Source organism: Corvus kubaryi, unplaced genomic scaffold (genome assembly GCF_017639235.1).
Source record: "Corvus kubaryi isolate FWS band 111438036 unplaced genomic scaffold, C.kubaryi_AGA036_p1.0 74, whole genome shotgun sequence".
NCBI lineage: Eukaryota > Metazoa > Chordata > Aves > Passeriformes > Corvidae > Corvus > Corvus kubaryi.
In genome coordinates this window covers 15,210,635-15,230,400 of record NW_024582061.1, presented here as the reverse complement: position 1 = coordinate 15,230,400, position 19,766 = coordinate 15,210,635, and the positions used below count along the sequence as shown (strand labels likewise).

The 19,766-nt window shown below is 51.0% G+C and overlaps 1 protein-coding gene across 3 annotated transcripts; it reads left to right on the top strand.

The window, feature by feature from the left end:
- Positions 1-8,678, top strand: C1QTNF6 (C1q and TNF related 6). 3 transcript variants are annotated; one of them, XM_042051086.1, is made up of 3 exons: positions 1-172; positions 3,998-4,235; positions 5,674-8,678. In XM_042051086.1, the coding sequence occupies exons 2-3, from the start codon at positions 4,004-4,006 to the stop codon at positions 6,219-6,221; spliced, it is 780 nt and encodes a 259-aa protein (XP_041907020.1). In that variant the 5' UTR covers positions 1-172; positions 3,998-4,003; the 3' UTR covers positions 6,222-8,678. The 3 variants fall into 3 exon arrangements, with proteins under 3 accessions (XP_041907020.1, XP_041907019.1, XP_041907021.1); XM_042051085.1 differs by lacking the exon at positions 1-172 and adding an exon at positions 2,913-3,134; XM_042051087.1 differs by lacking the exon at positions 1-172 and adding an exon at positions 3,255-3,344.
- The last annotated feature ends 11,088 nt before the right edge of the window (positions 8,679-19,766 follow it).

The window sequence follows — 19,766 nt, the reverse complement described above, 5'->3', positions numbered from 1 at the left end:
AGGCCTTGGAGGCAGGATGGAAAAGACAGTAATTACATAAGAGCACTTGGCGAGCATCTGGCTGGAGTCAGCTGGGCCCTGCCGGCCCTCCCTCCCGCGCTGCTAGCCAGGAGCAGCTGAGGATACAGGATACACATAACTCAGCGCGGGACCCCTGCAGAGGGGAGTGGAGGTAAGAGGTGCTCCGCTTCCCCTCCCGGCTTGCGATGCTCTTGAAGAGTAGGGGCAGAGGACTGGGGAGCATGGGGAAGGAAAGGCAGCTGTGGTGGAGGAGAAGCAGTCAAGAAGGGGAGGAGAAGGGGCTCTTCCTCTGCCTCTTGGTACAAATGATACCTTCACTCCAGAGTTTGGTGAGGGAGGAACTGTGAAGGGCAAGTGTTTGTGTGTGGATGTAGGTGTGTGTGTGCAACAGATCCACATGTGCCACAGGGGAGCTGAGCTGTGCACAGGGGCTAGAGAGGGGAGAAAACATCAATTTCCTTCTCCATACCTGTGGTAGACAGGGGTAATAGGGTGGATGCAGCCACTGAGGTAGAGACAGGCTTTGTCCCCCTACAGTGTTGTGGTGCTTACAGGAAAAGGGAGGAAATGGAGGAGGAGGAGGAAGCAGCTGCTTTTGAGCAGGGCTTGTTGCAGTATAATCTGGACAGTTCTTCCCTGGGCTGCCTCCAAGGCAAAGTGTGTGATGAGGGAGAGGGAAGATTGTTGGGCACACAGGGTGCCCTCAGGCTTGGACTACACTTTAAAGCATGGCTGGTGCAGGTTTACTGGATAGAATTCTCAAAATCTCCTGCAAATGTGGCTGCCCTGGCAAAATGTTGCTGGTACACACCGTTCCCTACAGGGAGGAGGGCAATATTACCCTAGCAAAAGTGTCTTTACTGGCATAAACTTCTGCCCAGCTGGGCAATGCCACCAGGGCAAGTCTTTGTTTGCTGGCTCCTGGCAGGTCCCTATTCAGCCCAGACGAGACATTAAATACAAAGTCCTGCTCACTTCCCACTGTGAGCTGTTCTCGCAGTCAGATGAGACACAGGCAGAGGCCCCAGCTGATGAGGTTCCCCATGAAGAACATCTGCTTGGCTGTGAGCAGCTCAGGAGAGCAGATGGAAATGTGGGACAGAAATGAGGACAATGGCCTCCCTGCTACCTGTTTCCCTTGGAAAGGTGGAAGAGGCCAGGCGAAAGGCCAAGAGCTGCAAAAGTGGGTAATGTCATGTTTGGAAATAAGCCAGGCAGGAAAACTTGAGAGAGGCACTGCAGTAGCTTTTTTGGGACAGAGAGGAACTTTGTCTTCAGTGTCAGACTCTAAGTTTTCATGCACCCCAGAAAATTTATTTGCCTTTAATAGTACTGTCAGCTGCCAAAATTCCCACCAGCAGCAGCCAGGAGTAGACAACACAACTGCTCACAAAAACCCTCTTCTGTCAGCTGGCGAGGCTCCATTAGCAATAAGTATTGCCCTAACCTTTGCCCCTGCCTCTCATTTCCCAAAAGGGGAAACTGAGGCACAGGCAAACGTGGGCAACTTGCAGTGGATTTCATTGCACGTCCATGCTGGAGCCCAGTGAGGAGCTCACGTGCTCAGCAGTGAATTTCTCTGTCCTCCTCCTGCCCCAGCTGGAAGGCATGTTCACTCCATGTTCATTGAGCTCCAGGCTGACAGGCAGCCTGAGAATATTTCCAGGCCTCCCAGCCCCCATTCCTCCCTTCCCCCCCCAGCTCACAGTACATATTTTCCCAGAGTTTTCCGCTTGCTTCTCCAGTGGTTCTGGGGTCCTGCCAAACGCCAGCCACTCTCTGGGAAGCGGGGCCTCCCATTCCTAAACCAAACAAATGGGAGAAGGGAAACGGGGAAAAAAAGTCGCAGCACACGTAGACACGCTCAAAACCCTATTCCCCTCAGAAACCTTGGAGCCTTCTGCAGCTCCTCTCGGAAACTGCAGGAGGCACAGTGCTGACTTGGCATTTCTGACCCCTGCAGAACAGAGCTATTGTCCATCCTTCCTCCTGCCTCCCAAAGATCCCTATGTGCACACACCCCCTCCACACACATCCAGGGTATAAATACCCAGTTTTGGTGCAGGATAGATTCTTATAATCTTCTTCCCAACAGACTCTGCAGTGTGAGAAAAGTCTCCTGTCTCTCCCACCCTGCATTCTTCTCCCCTCCAAAATGCCCTTCATTCCAGCGTTCTGGTGCAGCCACATCATGCTTACCCCAAAGGCAAAAGCTTGTCAGCTTGGCGCCAAGCTGGGGACAATGGTCACAGCCAGGATCTGTTTCCAGATCCCCAGTTTTGCTGGCAGGCAGCTCCCAGCAGTCAGGCTATGCTTCAGACCAGCCACACCCCTCCCATCCAAAATGCTCGGCCCGGGACCTAAGCAAGGGACATGACCAGGGGATGACACGTGCTGGAGCACAAGGCTTGGGGCTCTGCCCAGGCAGAGGGGATGACCAGAGAGGGAAAAAACTGATGCCTCTCCCAGTTGGCAGCTGCTCCTGCTAGAAATATCATGCCTGGGGCAAGAGGCCACAGTGACGTGCAGAAAAAACAATGCAGGAGAGAATGAAAGATGAAGTTTGGGGACTGTGAGTGGGTCAGGCACAGCTGGGGAGAGAGCATGGCCAAGTGAAGGACTAATGCATGGGACAAGGGACTAGCATGGAGGACTGAGGGCAGTCCTGCCTGAAGGGAAGTCTGTCTCTTGCACCAATGCACCTTACCTTGTCCATCCTGAGATGCTAAGGGTGGGACACTGCCCTGCTGCTCTCCACCCTTTGCACAGGGCACAAGCTGTGCTGCCTGCATTTTGCTGGCTGGAAGTGAAAAGGCGGAGAAAAAAACCAAACCAACAACATGGACAAGGACAAGGCGCTTCCTAGGAAAGAGTTAAAAAGACGCTGAAACCCAAGCCGGTTTAGGATGGAGAGCACCCAAAGCCAGGGAGGGAGAAGGAGGGAGAGGAGAGGGGAGGGAGCCGGTCCAAGCCCAGCTTGCGCACCCAGCCAGCAGTGCCTGTGCCAAGAGCCGGCTTCCTTAAAGCCATGGGCCCGGGGGCCGGCCCTGCAGGCAGAGGGGAGCCGGCGAGCAGGGGCTGGGAAGCGAAGAGGGGAGCCTTCGGCCCCCGGGGTGAGCAGCTGCGCTGTGCCGGGGGGCAGGCAGCGGGATGGGGCGCAGGCTGCGAGAGGGGCTTTCTCAGCTGCTTGGCGTGCCTGTCTTTCGTAAGCGTACTTCTCTGCAAGCTGCAGAGCCTCGCGTCCTTCACCTCGGCAGCGAAGCAGCTCCTCTCTGGTGTGCCCGCAAAGGCTGCGCTGAGGAGCCGGCCGTCCCCTTGGGAAGGTGCTGGGGTGTGCCTTGGGAGGGGGCCGAGCCGCCGGGACCGGTGGGGTTTGGTGGGGGAAAGGAGGGGGCTGAATTCAAGTTCCCAGCCCATAAGAGAAGAGGCATCTCTGCCAAGAGATGTGGGTCAGACTCCATCTGGGACTTGGTGATTTTTGGGTTAGATTCCTACAGAGAGTTGATACACAGTGATAGGAGGGCTGGAGAATTTTTTTGCAGCGCTTCCCACAGACTGAGCAGCCTACCAGAGCATGCTTTCGCTAAAGAGCTGTTGAGGTTGGACTCAATGACCCTAGAGGTCTTTTTCAACCTTAACAACTCTATGATTCTCTCTCCTTCCTGTATCCCAGCCTGGGGACTGAACATTCTAGTGGCTTTAATGGTTTGCCTAGCCAGCATCAATCTTTCTTCCAGGGTCAGCACAAAGTCTCCACTGGCCTGGACAGAAGGGCTTGGGGCATCCTCTTGGGCCATGTGGTTGCTGCACAGATTGCAGCCTCGAAAAAGCATGTAAACTCCCTCCACAGGACAATGCCATTTCATCCCACCCCTGGCTCCAGCCACAGAAAGATGTTTTATCATGATCTCTGTTCCATCCCTTATGACCTCCCCCTTCTTTTACCTCACTCTGGCACTTCCTCGTATCTTCCCAGGTCACCATGGACATAACCTACCTGCGCACATCCCTGACCTTCCTTTTTCTCCCTCTTGTTGTGTTTGGGGCACCCGCTGACGAACCCAACCTCACAGAACCACGCCCTGGTGCTTGCAAGCGCTGTTGTGACTCACTGGACTCTGCCACAGATACCCCACCAGTCCCTCCCAGCCATCACCACTTTCCCTACCCAGTGCCAGAGGTCCGTCCCTATATCAACATCACCATTCTGAAGGGTAAGTCTTTGCCCCGGGATGCCAAGGTTGGCTCAGGGACTGATGGCATTGCAGTGGAGGTGACAGCTGGATTGCTGGCATGCTGGCTGTGCTGACAGACCACCAAGAGCCATCCTGGAGGATAAGTGGCCACACACACCGTGCCCAGCGTTTAGGTGTTTTGTGCTGCCATGAGTAGCCTGGGGGGATGGAATTCAGTCCGAATCCCTGCTGTGATCTCTGTGTCTCAGGATGCTGCCTGCTACCAACTCTTCCTCCCTGCTGACACAGGAGTGGCAGTGACAGCCTCTTGCCAAGCTGGGAGAACACATTCTTTACGTCAGACTTACAGAGTCCTGTAGTGAATGAGGGAAGGAACGCTCCTTATCAGCTGCAGAATAAGCATGTTTGGAGGGCATTGGTACCCAGGGAGGCTGGGGGGAAACCTTCTCCAGCTCTGTGGGTTGCATGTATTTGGGAGCAGGAGGAGGGCAAAGGGAAGCAGCAGCTATTTACAAGCACCTCCAGGCTAAACTGGCAGTGACCCCCAGCTCACTCCACCCTGCAGTGGCTGGCTTGGCTAAGGGAAAGGGTTCCCTATTTTAGATCAGCTCCTCCCTTAAGAACTCCCCTTTTAGCCTTTGCTGTGGGCAAAAGCCTGTTCCCAGCTGGATGCTGCCACTCGCTTCTTGTAGCTCTGTGGTTCATGTGGGTTAGCTGGGCAGATGCTCTCCCTTCCCTGCCCTGCCTGGAAGTAGCTGCAATCCACCAAAGCTCAGAAGGGTAGATTGAGGCCTAGACTAGAGTGGAGTGTCATAGGGGGACCTGCAATACTGCGCAGGGGATGGAGAGAAGGATAAGAACAAGACACGAAGTTTGAATGCTGTCACTTTGTGCTGGAGGTTGCTCTCAGCCCCATTTCTTCTCTGCATACACAAAGTACGTTCTGGTGCTGGTGCCTCTCTGTATTGATGCCTGCCCAAGTGTGTGATGGGCAGTGCACACACCCCGGTTAGAACTGCAGAATTAATTATACAAGGTGCCCAAAGCATGCCAGTATTGTCAGAGTACCATCCCTCTAACTTGCAGTGCTCCATCTGCCCTGTCCAGCTTGGATCTTTTTCCTCTGACCCACCCCATGTAACCCTCCCTAATCATATTCCCCCACAGGCGCTTGCAGTTATTCCCCTTGTCCCGCCTACAGCAAGAACAGTGTGCATCCTGTGTGGATAATTGGGTCATAGGAGAGGTGTGTAGGAGGGCAGGGCCGTGCTGGAGGTAAAGGAGTGTGGGGGAGGAAGAAGAGGTCAAGAGCCTCAGTGGTGCTCTCAGAAGTGTTCCTTCCTCTGGCTTTGCCCCATTCTTGTGCAATCCTCTGCCTCCTTCTTAGGCTTTCTCACCACCACTTCCACATCTTCTGGTATCACACAGGAGTTGTGTCCTCTGCTTCCTCCTGTAGGAGAGAAAGGAGACCGGGGAGAGCCTGGGATGCCGGGGAAATGGGGCAAAGAAGGACCACGAGGCGAGCGGGGTGCCCAGGGCCAGAAAGGCAGTAAGGGGCAGATGGGCACAGCGGGAGACCCCTGCAAGCACCAGTACGCTGCGTTCTCCGTCGGGCGCAAGAAAGCGCTGCACAGCAGCGAGGGCTTCCAGGTCCTGATCTTTGACACCGTCTTCGTCAACCTCTACAGCCACTTCGACATGTTCAATGGCAAATTCTACTGCTCAGTGGGTGGACTTTACTATTTCAGCCTCAATGTCCACACCTGGAACTTCAAGGAGACCTACATGCACATCATGCACAATGAAGAAGAGGCGGTCATCCTGTACGCCCAGCCCAGTGACCGCAGCATCATGCAGAGCCAGAGCCTCATGCTGGAGCTCCAGGAAAATGATGAGATCTGGGTGAGGCTCTACAAGCGGGAGCGGGAGAATGCCATTTACAGTGATGATGTTGATGTGTACATCACCTTCAGCGGGTACTTGGTCAAGCCCAGCACTGAATAACTGCCTCTCCTCTTCCTTGGGGCCTCTTAGGCCTTTTCCTTTTTCCTCTCTCTCTCTCTCTCTACTGCCCGTAACCACTGCAAATCACTTGGAAATGGGCCTGTCAAATCTCAGGCACTGAGTGTGAAACTTGCCACACTGGCTCCCACCTCACGCTCTCTTGTAGCCAGACCTGTATCTGCCCACTTTACATCATGACACTACCCCCTCTTGCCCCTCACCTTATAACCCCAACTTAGGTTATTGGCTTCTTCTCAATCTGCCATGAGCTGCCTCTGGCATTTAGGGTTCTAGAGCAAGAGGAAAACTAAAATGCTGGTCCTGGGCCTGTGTCCCTCCTTGGGGCTTCATACACAAAGGACTCCTGTGGAAAGGGCTAGAAAGTACCCACTGCCAAGGTACATCCTGGCTCCTCTCCATCCCAACTAGACACACCACTTTTGCAGCCTGAAACATGGTCTTAATGTCACCTCTGATATCTGTAGTCCAAAGAGTGGACTGGGGTCTGATGGTCTCCTGTAGCACCAGGAAGATGTAGGAGCACTGAGAGAGGATATTGTCTTTCCAAAAAGGGAACTGTTGGCCTTCTAAACTGGCTTTCCTTAGACACCCTTCTGTGTCACAGAGTCCAGGTTGGCTGTCAAACCTAGACCTGGTGAGATCGTCCTCCTCTGTGCCAGCTCTAGCTCTTCAAAGAGATGAGGGGTGAGACACCTGGCCAGACACTTCATGGGCATCTGCCATTGATGCCATAGAGGCAACCATTCTGTTCCCACTAGGGATCACCAGCACAGAATGAGAGAGAGAGAGAGAAAACCTTGGACACCTCCCTCCCACACCTCCCCTGGGAGCTACTCAGCTGTGGGAAGTCTTGGCTCCTCAGCTATGGGAAGCTAGTCCAGAGAGCGAACCCGAATCTGCTCTCCTTTGGCAGAGGTGTCATTTCATTGTTCTCCTGAAGGTGGTTCTCCCACACTGGTACTGAAGGACCACTGTTTCAGGGCCTGAGCTCGAGGCTGTGGGGGCAATTGCAATCAAATCAATTCGAAACCTGGACAGGCTGCCACTTCTTTGCCTCCGTGGTGGAAAAGAGATAGAGGTGAGACTACGGCACCTTGCCCAAGGGTTAAAAGCTTCCCTGCTGCATGCTCCGTGCCCTTTTCTGGCAATGTCATCAGAGAAACTGAGAAAAGCACGTGGCTAAAACAAACCCTCACTCTTTTTGTCAGGTTGGAGATGTCGCAGTGAGAAAGGCATGCCAGTGCTAGGGTTTTCTAGTACTATTTATATTGGTCTCACACTGCTCCCACTTGCATCCCTCTGGAGGGGATGCTGCAGTCCTGGGGGGAGCAGGTGAGGCTGGCTCAGCACTTTAGAATGCCTACTTCCACGTGTTGTGATGCTCCCATAGACAGCAGTGCAAGACTTGTCTCTTTTTTGACTCTCAGGGCAGGACAAGCAGGAGAAACACAGGTATTTCTCCTCTGCTCATCACTGATCATGAAATCTTCTAACTTACCCGAGTTCTGCTGTCTCATGGTCTGTGCTTCCAGCACCTGGGACTACCAGGGCTCTCCCATAAGAAATGTGCATCATTGTACAGGGTTAGGTCAGGCACACACAGCTCAGGATGGCAAAGGAGCAGGGACCAAGGCTAAATATTAAAAATGACCTTGAAAAGCTTGCAGGGCATTTTCTCTCTTATCCTGTTTACTTACTCTCCGTGCTTTTCTAAGGAAGCTATTCAGACTGTAGTGAGTTTCAGGAAATTTGCTCTGGATCCTCCTCACCACTGTCAGTGAGGCAATGGGTATAAAAACAAAGTTTCACTAAAGCAAGGCTGTTTTTTTCACAGAGAAACATGTGCTGAAGGGATCATGGAAACTAAAGGACACTGTGGGTTTCTTCCTCTCCCTTAGCAGGTCAAGTGTGTGGAATTGCTCAGAGACAGGATTTCAGATAGCAGAGGAAGCAGAGACCTGGAGGTGATGCTCAGGACTGAATCCCTTTCTCTCTTCCTCAACAGGCTGCAAACCCAGATATAGTCTATTTACAGTCTATAGTGCCCCATGCCTCCCTGAAGAGAAGCAAACCTCTCTAACACTGAATATCTCCATAAACAAGCTTCCTTCTTCCTCCTTTCCTATTTGGTGATTGAATGTTGGTGACAGGTCTCCTGTGCTACCCATGAGCAGCCAGAGGGTGCCTGATGTACGTGAGAGAGGAGGGCAGGGGGACCAAAGGGTGTGTTTAACAGGCTTCTGGTGCTAAACAAGATGGCATTCCCTTGGTGCTAAATCAGATTTCAGGAGTATTGGGTGCTTTCTGGAAGGTGTAGTAGGCTGAGTTGTGATGTACTCTGGAATTAATGGTGCTTTATGTAACAAAACCAAACAAACTCCAAGAACTTTTGTATATATATATTTTTTCAGTGGTATTAAACTTTTTTCCTTGGTTGTTTTGCACTTAAATCTGTTTTTCCCTCCCAACCTATTCCTGCTAGCTGTGGTTATTGATGAATGGTGTGACAGAAAAGACACTGACCTGAAATTGACAGGTACAAAGTCTAACTCAGCTCTGAAACTTCCCTGGGTAATCTTTGGCAATCTTGTGTCTGTTTCCCTTGTGAGGAACCATTACCTTAAAATATTTACTGCTTGAACACTTCTAATTATGACAACCCTCTCCTTTTTGCTGGAAATGCTTCCAGGAAATTCAAAAAGGATTCTTTGGAGATTACAAAAAAAATCCCGGGATAGTAGAATGGGTTGTGTGAGCAGGCTGCAAGTACTTAATTATATGGAGGAAGGCTGGGTTAATGTTGCAGTTCTCTTAAGGGAAATCAAATCCTTCATCTTATGGAATTTTTAGCACATTATCAAGTACTTGGTAAGCATGAGTGTTTTCTGTTTTCCCTGTGACATTTCTCTTTTCTCTGCCAAGAGCTGAAGGCCAGGAAGCACAGGGTAGGAGGGATAGTAAACTGTTGATTGGACGCTTGTGCTTCCTAACATTGGAATGAGTGGGAGTTCCAGAGTCAAGCTGGACACGCATACTTTGAAGACTTGTGTTTGATGAGAAAGGCCTGAGATTCAGGTCAGAGGTGGAAAGACAAGTGGCAATTGCCCATAAAGTTGGGGGAAAAGGGAAGACATGAGCGGGGTGTGGAGACTTGTAAGCTTGAGTGAAAGATCTAGAAGGAGTAGAATCCTAAGGATGGGGAGATGCCTTTTGGGGTTTCAGTCCAAGTCAAAAAGGTACATGGGGTTTTGTTTATCATCTTTGGATTAGGGGACTCCTGCTGAGTTAGAAGGGTTGAGGGGACTCCTACTGAGATAGAAGGATAGACAGAAAAACAAGATGAAGTGCCCATATAGGAGCTTCTGTTTTGAATTTAATTTGCCTTCACATAGTTTCTCCCGTGGTTTGATGTGTACCAGACACTTCATTTGGCAAAGGGTGGAATACATAATCATACACATCCCTACAGGCCTCTTTGGTCCTGTGTCAGGCCCAGAGCAAGGGCTATAAATATCCTAGCAAATGCAATATTTTGTCAGGTCAGAGCCCAGCCTTCTTCCCATTTCTTATTTACTTCTGAGGAAGCAGATAAAAACGTGTCCTCAGGAAGTGTAGTGGTTGTGTTTGTGCATATTCTGTTCCTTGAGGTGAGATGCTGGCAGATTGGAAGTGACTTTGTCACACTTCTGAAAGGTGAGGAAAGGAGCGAGGAAGGGAGGAGAGGGGACCAGAAAAGTGTAGCCAGATCTTCAAGAAAAGTTTTCTATGATTCAACCTTTTAGCCTGCCACCTGAATAGTCCCTTCTGCCAAATCCCTTGGGGCTAAGCTGCATGGTGACAGGCAGGGTCTGTAGCTGGTGCCACCCATCACACCATGGATGCCCGACCAGGGAGCTGCTGTAGATGAGGCTCAGCTCAGGCAAGGCAGACCCTGCAATGCTTTGAAGGAACAAGGTCAAAACTGGGTCAGGTCAGCCCTGCTGCCCTGCCAGTGAGCACACCCATGCCCAGAAGGCCACAAAACCATTCATTCATTTATTCGTTCGTTTATTCACCCAAGGTCTGTGTTCATTTCCCTGCAGTGGAGCTGCCCTGTGGAATGTGATTCAGGGGTTGGTGACAGCCGGTATCGCTCTCCTGGGAAAGCCATGTGTGCCCTGGGGTTGTGCCTCTCTTTTGCTCTGAAAGAGTGGCCCAAACTCTGCTGCAAAGGGCTCTGTGGACATCTCTGAAGTTCAAGGCACCTGTCACGGGCCTGGCCCTTTACACTGCCTTCCTGCAGGTCTGTGGTCTTGCAGGTATGAAAGGAAGGGAGTGGGACGGAGGGCATGAAGGGCAGGACATGGTGCTGCCTCTGGGAAAGAAAGCACATGCCAGGGACAAGTCAGGAGAAGCTGAAGGCCCTGCGATAGCTCCTTGCCCTGTGACAGCTGTGGGAAAGGGAAGAGAGAAGCAGGACAAGAAAAGTATAAAGGAGACCTTTGACCCTGCTGGTGGGCACAGGTGGACATTCCTGCACCCAAAGCACCAGGGAGAGCAGAGACACAACACAGCAGGACCTGGCTCCACACAGGAGCTCCTTTGTCACAGGAGGGGTAGTCACAGGAAGTGTCTCTGGCCTTGCCCCAGCTGCCAGCTATGGTGCAAGGTCTGCCCCCATCAGTGCACTATGCAGGGGGCTGCCACGCCGTACTATAGCAGGTTTCCCTTCTGCTGCAGCCTGCTGCCCCTCCTCCTCTCCCAAACCACCCAGACAACCTGCTTCACTCACACCTCACTCTTGTTTATCTCCCAGAGTCCAGAGACGGAGAGGGCGTGATGCAACACCCCAGCCAGCGTCGCCCAGTGCCACAAGCAGAGCTGCCACCTCCCTCCATCTAGCACACTGCTGCCAGATGCCAGCAGTGGATTCAACCTGCCCAGGTCTCCTTTTTCTCAGCTTCCCTTTCCCACTGTTGGCTGGGAGCTGCCGTAGGATTTGAAGGGCTGGATGTGGACCCCGCTCGTGGCTGTGTGGATGATGGGGCACAGCTGCGTTTGTGGGCAATTGTTCCACTGCCTCCTGTGGTGCGGCCCTTCTCTGACCACAGTGGCAAAGCAGCCCAACCATGCCAGGCTTCGGAGGTCTGCTCGAGTTATGCTCTGCTGTGACACCCACACATGTATACACACACATACCAACCTCATATGGACATCTCTCACCTTCCTGCCAGCGGAAACTGTTGCTCTTTTCAAGCCTGGTTTGTTCTGAAGATGCTATCAGGAGGTGGGCAGTGGGGGCTGAGGGTCCAGGCCTCTTTGGTATAGGCACAGCTCCCTCATCTAATGAAATGCCTTCTTCACCCACGAGCTCTCTGTGATCTCTCACCTTGCAGTTATACCACAGTGAGGGCCAGAGCAGAAGGTCTAAATCAAAGGCTTCTGACAGTTTCTCATTCCACAGACCATCCAGCCTCTTGAGTCCACTTGACTCACAAATGACCTGGGAATTATTGCAATACTTCACACTTTTCCCAGTCTGTTTGCAGCAGTTAAAATGGGAGGGAGCAGGATGTAGAGCTCTCGGCTTGGAGAAGCTAAGGAGTAGGGAGCTCCCCATCTAGCTGGGGAGGTTGTAAATAGAGCTGTGGGTGAGTGGGAGGCAGGAGGCTGGGTTCTTTCTTGATTCATTTTAACACACTTGGACCCATTGCCAGTGTGGGTGAGGATGGAAAAGTGCAGAGGTGCCTCTGCTGACAGGGAGCCCAGATGGTGTCAGCTGCAGTGCACCTCTGAGGGGGCAGATGTGCCCAAGCCTCGCGAGGTGCGACTGAGGGCAGATGCAACGCTTCAAAGTAGCCAGAGGAAGAAAAGTTCTGTGGAGAAGGAGGCAATAAGTCTCCTGTCTAACTGACCCACATCCTGCAGGGATCATTTTCACAATTCTGGTCTCCTGCTCTGAAGCCCTGACTACCTTCCATGTGTTTGACACTGCAGGGATCATTTTCACAATTCTGATCCCCTGCTCTGAAGCCCTGACCACCTTCCGTGTGTTTGACACAACAGTGCCCTAGAGCAAGCATCATCCATGGAGTGCCTGATGGCCACTGCATTCTGTTTGCCCCACACATGGTTTTCTGGGCTTGTGGCATTCTCACGTTCACCCCTATGGATGCTTTCTTTTCTTCCCCACGTGTCCCCAATTCTTCCCCTGAAACAGTGGAATGGGGCAGATGACTAGACAGGACATTCCAGGCAACAAAGCCCTGCCACCTGCAGCCGCAGCCAGTAACTCAGCAGATCTTTAGGGCCAAGGATCCACAGGATTACCATTCCACACACCATCTAAAACACCTCCCAAGCCTTTGCTTTGCTCCAATTCCCACTTTTCTATGTGTGGTGTGCTGGTGACATTGTTTGACTCTAAGAGCCTATGCAGGCTTTTACAGCTGCACCACACGATTTTAAATGTTTTTTGGTGTTTTAATTCTATTTGTTCATTATATGGCAGATACTGAAGCACTCCCCTAACCCTCAGACAGGCTTGCTTCTCCTCTCTCATCCCCAGTCCTGCCAGCCATGGAGGCAGAACACCTGTGCCTTCAGTCCAATGGCTAGACCAGGCAGGGACAGTGGTGAGCTGGCTCAGCCCATGACTCTCTTGTCCCGCAGGATGGCAACCTGAGCCCAGAGGAAATGGAGAGAGGATGAATGCATAGCCTTCTCTTTGCTGCAGGTATTTTTTTTTTTCCACTCCCCCCTCCTCCTTTACATTCCTATGCCAGTCCCCCTCACCATTTCAAAGCACTGTGCAGAGAGCTCTCAGAGTGCAAAGTGCAGGGGGAGCAGTGGGAGGGTCAGGTGAGGACTGAGAAGGGCAAGAGGAAAAGGTCAGTGACGCAAGCCCAAAGCGATGGCTCTCAGCTGAGCTGCTCGGCTGTTTGTCCGTGCTGCGCTATTTCTACTAGGCAACAATTCACACATCTGGGGACCACAACTCCTTCCACCTCCCACGCTCTTCCCTCCCCCACCACGGGGGCTGAGACAGGGGAGGGGGAAGGACAGAGAGATGCTGCACCAGCTTGCTAGCATCGTTTCCAAGACCAAAAGGATAAAAACCCTGAGCAGTCCTTTTCATCAGCCACTTTCCCTCTGAACACTGAGCATCTCTGATGAAGGAACCTGCTGCCTGCAAAGAGGCGGGGGAGAGTAGCAAGAAAGTGGGGGGTCTTTTGTGGTGCTCGTAGTGGCACCCTCACCCTTGAAACATAAAAGCAACAGTACATGTTTCCTATTAGAATTAAAGCCTCACCTAAGTAGACCGTGGCTAAGAGAAGGGACTCTGGTGCCTGCGGACACGTGCTGTCCTTGGCCTGTTTCCAGGGTAAGCATTCAAGTGGAGCCAAGTGCTTGATGCCCCCCACGCTGCCCCACTGGGCCTGGACTGTGCTCTGTGCATGTGTTTGTGTGCACGAATGTGTGCACAGGTGCAAGCACAGGGCAGTGCCCCCACGGACCTGCCCCACAGCCTGCTCCACCTGTGGGACACAGCACCTGCCTAAAATAGCCCTCCCAGCCCCGTGCAATTGCTCTTTGCAACTGCAGGGAGAGGGAGGGTGAAATCATGAACTGCTTCAACACTCTGTGCCCTTTCCTGCCTCTTATGTGGGAGCTGCCAGAGCGACAGGGAACGGCAATACCCAAAATGACATTTCCTCCCTGCCCATGCATGTCAGCCAGGAAGAGAAGGGGAGGAAAGTGTAACCCTGTGTGTCTTTCTCACAAGGAACTAAGTCCCGTTTTCCCTGAGACTTCTACATCCCATTTCCCAAACAGGGGCACAGCCTATGAAGCAGATGGGGTGAGGTGCACCTTGGGTTTTGTGTTATGGCAATGAGCCTGGTGGGTACCTCATGGACAGGGCTGTGTGTTGCATCTCTCAAGGAGCATCTACAGGCTCCTCAGAGACCACAGTGAGGAAAACAGTAGTATCCATAGTGCTTGTTTTTCCTCCAAGTGGTGGTTTGCAATGTTCACCGGGATCTGTTAGTAGTCTCCACTAACATGCAGCCTTGGCTGCCCATAGCCAAAAAAAAGGCTTTTCAATTGTGTGCAGCCTCATCTAGCCACAGAGCCACTCTGCTACAGGCAGTTCACGTCAGAGGAGGGCTCCATAGGAGAAAAAGTCCCCAGAGAAGCGATCCCATAGCTGAAACCCTGGCAGAGGTGTGCTCTCAGGAGGGCTGGGGAGCTCTTAGTTCTGAGCTGTTTCACAAGGTGGTGGTACATCCCTTGAGGCAGTGAAGTGCCCTCAAGTCCTTGGGTCAGGGGGTGGACCTGAACACCACCCTTCCCTTCCATTCCTTACACCCAGGCACGTTGGCTGCTGCCTTTCTCATCAGACCTTCTGCCTCCCCAGGTGGGGAGCAGCAACGTTAGAGAGCAAATGGGAGGAGAGCTGAACCCGGGAAACTACAGAGCAGAGGAAAAATAGCTCTTCTGGCTGAGCCCAGGGGAGAAACAGGAATGCAGCTCCTGAGCAGCAAGCTGTAAGGAGACAGGAAGCTGCGTCCAAACAAGTAATTTCTGTGCAGGCATCTTAATGACATGAAAGTTAGTAATTGCCGCAGTCACAAATCAGTAACCCCCGGAAGGGCTTAAGGGGGAGTAGGGGGCTGGCCCTTGGATAAGCATGACATCACCAACCATATTTTATAACAAAATCAACAATCCAATTAATTCCCTTTCTAGAAACTGCTCAGGCACAGAGATGAAGAAAACAGAGGAGCAAGGAGAGCTCTGAGCAGAATGGGGGTGGTGGCTGTAATGATTTTTTCCTCTAGAGAAGGAAGGGAAATGTGATTAAACTGGGAGCAAGCCTTGATAATCAAAATACCTGAGGGTTTATTCTCAAGAATCTTCTTACAGTATCGTGTCTTGCCTTCAAGCAATTTTGAACGTACAATAAATCTCTAAATTCTTCTCAATTTATTAGGTCTGGAAGCTGTCATTGCTTCGTATTAGGCTTGTCAAGTATTTGTACCCTCTAGCTTTAAATAGAGAGAGATGTAACACATTGACAGGCTGAAAAACAGAGCAGGGCTTTATCTCTCCAAGACTGCCCAGGTAATAAGGTAATGATTTCCCTCAAGGACAAGAGCAGCCACTGATGCTGAATAGCATATCAGCCAGCATTCAGCTCATTAGCTTGCTTAGGCATGGATTTGGTGTGAGGCTGTTCTCTGAGTCCAGTGCTGCCTTCCTGTAGAACATATCACTTGCACAGGCAATCCCTCTTCAAGACAGTCCTGTGAGCAAGTTCTGTGGGCAATCAAGCCATGCATCTTCAGCATTCAGTGCCAGGAGAACCCTCAGGGATTTGCAGAGGCATGTTTTAACACTGTAAGTCCATAACAGCCCTACAGACCTGGGCAGTGGACACCTGGGTGTGATGCAGGACCCAGAGCCTGGTCTGTGAACCTGTTTTTGAAGAAGATGGGAAGGTGTCCTTTGCGCTCCTTTCTCTGCTGTGGAAATTGAGACTCAGAGAGGATGTGAGAGCTGTACACACATGCTTATAGTCCCATGGGTACGTCACCCTCCTTACAGTTCACGCTACTGAGTTTTCCATCGCAGGTGTGCCAGAATTAGACCATCTGCACACACAAGCACCACAATTAGCTGGCAGAGATCACTTGCCACACTGCTGTGTCTCAAATGCCTGCTGGGCCTCAGACACTGTCTCCACAGGCTCAGACAAGGGTGTAGGCACTGGCCTTCCTTCATGTTGCTGAGCCTAAGGATGCCTATGGACCCAGAGTGCCAGGCCCAGGGTGACAGCCCAGGTCTTCCTCGAGTGTCTCTAGGGAGGGACTCTGGGTCTGAGCAAACCTTGTGGCACCATGAGCACTCATCAGGGAGACAGACATCCACTCCTGGGAGCTCTCGTAAAGTTTGACTCTGCTGCTGGGCTCCAGCCCCCCCAGCCAAAGTCCTGTCACCATCTAGTTCAACCCAAACATAACGAGGAGCCAGGGCTCAGGTCCTGAGCAGGGGCATCTCGTGGCCATCCCGTGCTCCTCCTCACGAGTTCATAGCAGTGTATTCACAGCCAGGCAGGCTAAGAGTGAAACTGCTTGAAAGTAGCATGCTCTCCCTCCCACCCTTTTTTCCCCACTTCTCTGTGGCTGTGGCCATCACTGTCAAGGAGTGAAAGTGAACACCTCCTCCATCGCCTCCCACCTCTGGCCCCTGACTTGCCTCGAGTGAAAGTGCTTGTGAGTGCCTCAGCTTCCTAACACTTTTGCCCATGTTCCTCTATAGCCTACAGGGCTAGGGAATCCCTACTTTTGAACATTTTGTGTATTCGTGTGTATATTTGATGTCTACTGCCTTTACCAAGCATGTCTATCAGGACGCTCCGTAGGGCAGAATTTGTAAGGAAAGAAATGCAGGAATATCATCTGCTCTGTAGATAGGCTTAGTACTTGCTGCCCAGCATTGTTACTCCGTTGTGGTACCCGATTCCAGATCTTAAACTCCGTTGCTGAAATGCCTCTCCACTTAGTGGTGGAGATTAACCTGAGGGCAGTGTTTAGCCTGCAGCAGCAATATCCCTAGGGATGATGGAGCAGGAGGGGAAAAAACCTCTCTCTTACTTCAGCCCAAGTTTGCTGTTTTGATACAAAGTAAAGCCTCTTTTAGGCCTGTAATGTGAAAAAATTGAATAAAGACCTCACTGATACACTGAGCAGTGGTTTCCCACAAGGCCATTTTAGAGACATTTTTCGGAGTAGAACCACAGTTTAACGGGAAAATAACTGCAGATGTAGAACAACAGCGTAGTTTTGAGAAGCGCACGCATACGATTGGCAGGAAACTCAATGCAAAGGTTATAGTTAAAACAACATTATTTGGAAAGTACCAGAAATAACTTACAGAGCGTCTCGAGACCTTCACAGTGTATCCTGTCAGGAAGCGAACTTTAGTGGCCACCAGGGCATCTCTGCCCTCCTCCCTTCACCTCCTGCTGGTTCTGCGCTCTTTCCACTGATCCAGTCCAGAGGGCCGTGAGGACAGTCCAAGATGGATCTGCTGAGCCCTCCACTGAGCTCACCCCGTGAGCTGGGTGGCTTGCAAGGCATCCCAGTTAGCCTGGCATTCTGGCATTCTCCCACTGAGAGCCAGCAAAGGCAAGGGATGTCCCCAGCCTAATGAACATGTTGAGCTGGTGAATCCTGGGGTAGTTTGACACCACACAACACTTTTGCCTTCGTGCTTCTTCTCTGTCTCTGTTGCGCTGTTCTCCTTTGCCATTTTGCAGAGACTCTCAGTGGACGTGCAGCTGAAAACAAGCAGTTTCAGCAGCACTGCTCTTCTCTAATGAAAGCTGTGTGAGGGGAAAAAAGTCTTGTGCATAAGTACATGCCTCAGTCTTGAGTATTTTTAAAACTTTTAAAGCTTATGAAACCAGTCTGGCCCAAACAACATCTTTAAGCAAACCTCCATCATCACACTTTTACCTGCCACTTTAACACTGAACAACAACACTGACTGCAGAGTTTACCCATCCCAGCCACCATTATGGGGACAGGAAGGTAAAGACAAGAACACCTCGCATGTGTTGCTGACAATGTGGTTTTGTTTGGCTTCTCACATTACAAATGGCACAATTCCTAACAATATCAGTGTAAAGGAGATAAAAAGTGCTACATTCTCAGTAGCACAACATCTTGGGCAATCAAGTTTGAAAACTGTGGTGGCAGGAAGCGTAATTTATATGTGCCAGACAGGGTCTGCACATAGTACTATTATCATGTCTCTGGAGGAAACCTTCTCTTATTTATGCCACACAATTGTTGTTTCAATGCATTTTAAACTGTGTTTCCAAGGGAAATATGCTGAGGAAGTTTGTGTCCCCACACATCAAGGTTTGGTTGTCTGTTAGCTGATCCGTCGGACCATTCCCCCTCCCTTCACAGTTTTGGAAAAGTCAATCAATTCCAGTTGCACTTGACAAAGAGGTATATGTCTTATTACTCTTGAGCAAGGGTATCTTGATAGAGGAGTGCTGGTTTTCCATTGGCACCCTGCGTGGGAAAGTCTTCAATGTGACACCAGTGCTTACTAGATAGCAGAAAATCTGCATGAGAGTCTATCACAGAGAAACAGATCTAGAAAAAAACAGTCTCCAGAGAGGCAGCTGATCACACAAATCCTTGTTTCCAACTGCAGCAGCCACCATCTCCTAGAGGGCCTGACTACATGTTAAGTTTTCCACTTCCACTGTTTCAGGTACCATAGTGCACAATCAATCTCATAAGATTTTTATATATTAAAAAAAAAAAAAAAGAAAAAAATAGGAAAAAAAAGGAATCAGTGGATTTTTTTCCCTGATAAGCTGAACAGAGCTGTGCTTTGTGCTCTTGCTGTCCCAAAGTGGTCTCTGGTCTTAAGCTGTAGGTTTCTGCAGTCTGAAAGACAAACAGGAAAAATGATGGTTAATAGGAAAGCTCCATTGCAGCTGCAATGCTGGTGATGCCAAGATTTTACTCACAGAGCACTTCATTGCTTCAGATGAGGATTTCTGTGTCAGAGTAAGCTGCATTCATTTTAAGAGTTCCTGGCAAAGGCGGGCTGTGGCCTGATGATCCATGCCATTGCAGCTCCATCCCAACGGGAGCCTCCACAGTGCAGCATACACAGCCAGCAGTTACCAGAGCAGGAGAGCACACAGCTCATCCTCTCTGCTGCTCCTCCTCAGCAGAGGCTGGCTGGTTCTGATTCCCCAGTTGTCCTCCCCAAGCCTGGCCATGACAAGAGTTTTCAGATGCCTAGGAAGAGCATTCAAATGACAGCTCTCAAGACTCCCAGTCCTTGTTGTGCGTGGTGAAGAAAGAGGTGCTGCACTCCACTACTGCTGGCTGAGTGAGTGTTTGGTTCTGGATCAGCTGCTATGCTTTCCCAGAAATGGCCATGAGGACTGACTATTGCAGCCTCCTGCAAAACAGCTCTGCCCATGCCTTCAAGCTACTGGTTTGCTCCAACGCTACTTCTTTTTGAGGTCTAGTATCTTCTGAGATCCAGTGTCTGGGCTGGGCTTCCTGTGACTAAGAACTCATCCTCCTCCTACACCCTTTTTCCACTACCTGAATCCAAGATCCCTTTGTTGTTAAACTCAGTTCCATCCTCCAGGTTTATAGAGCCCTCAAACAGGAACTGCCTGAAGATTTGTGATTAGCCTCTGGCAACTTTTGGTCAGCAAAACTGTCTTGCCAGACCTGAGCTTGGGCCTTGAGCTGCTCTAGGAGAGAAAGATGAGAAGCATGGAGTGTGGTGACCACTGTACATGTAAGAGGAGATGCTCATCATCTGGCCTCACACCAGTGGCCATCATTGTGCAGCGCAGACCAGGCAGGAAACATGATGTGCTGCACTTCAGAGAATTCTATTTCTGTATGGAAAAGAGAGAGGGGGGTGAGGACACGTTTGCAGGTCCGTGTCTATCTGTGAACCAGGCAACCATCAGGCTGTGGATTTGCATTT

What these genes read in the sequence shown, in the direction of transcription:
- C1QTNF6 (XM_042051085.1), top strand. Translation starts at nt 2,928, where the DNA reads ATGGAGAGCACCCAAAGCCAGGGAGGGAGAAGGAGGGAGAGGAGAGGG. An exon ending in GGGAGCCTTCGGCCCCCGGG is followed by an intron (nt 3,135 to 3,997) that starts GTGAGCAGCTGC and finishes GTATCTTCCCAG; the next exon opens with GTCACCATGGACATAACCTA. An exon ending in CAACATCACCATTCTGAAGG is followed by an intron (nt 4,236 to 5,673) that starts GTAAGTCTTTGC and finishes TTCCTCCTGTAG; the next exon opens with GAGAGAAAGGAGACCGGGGA.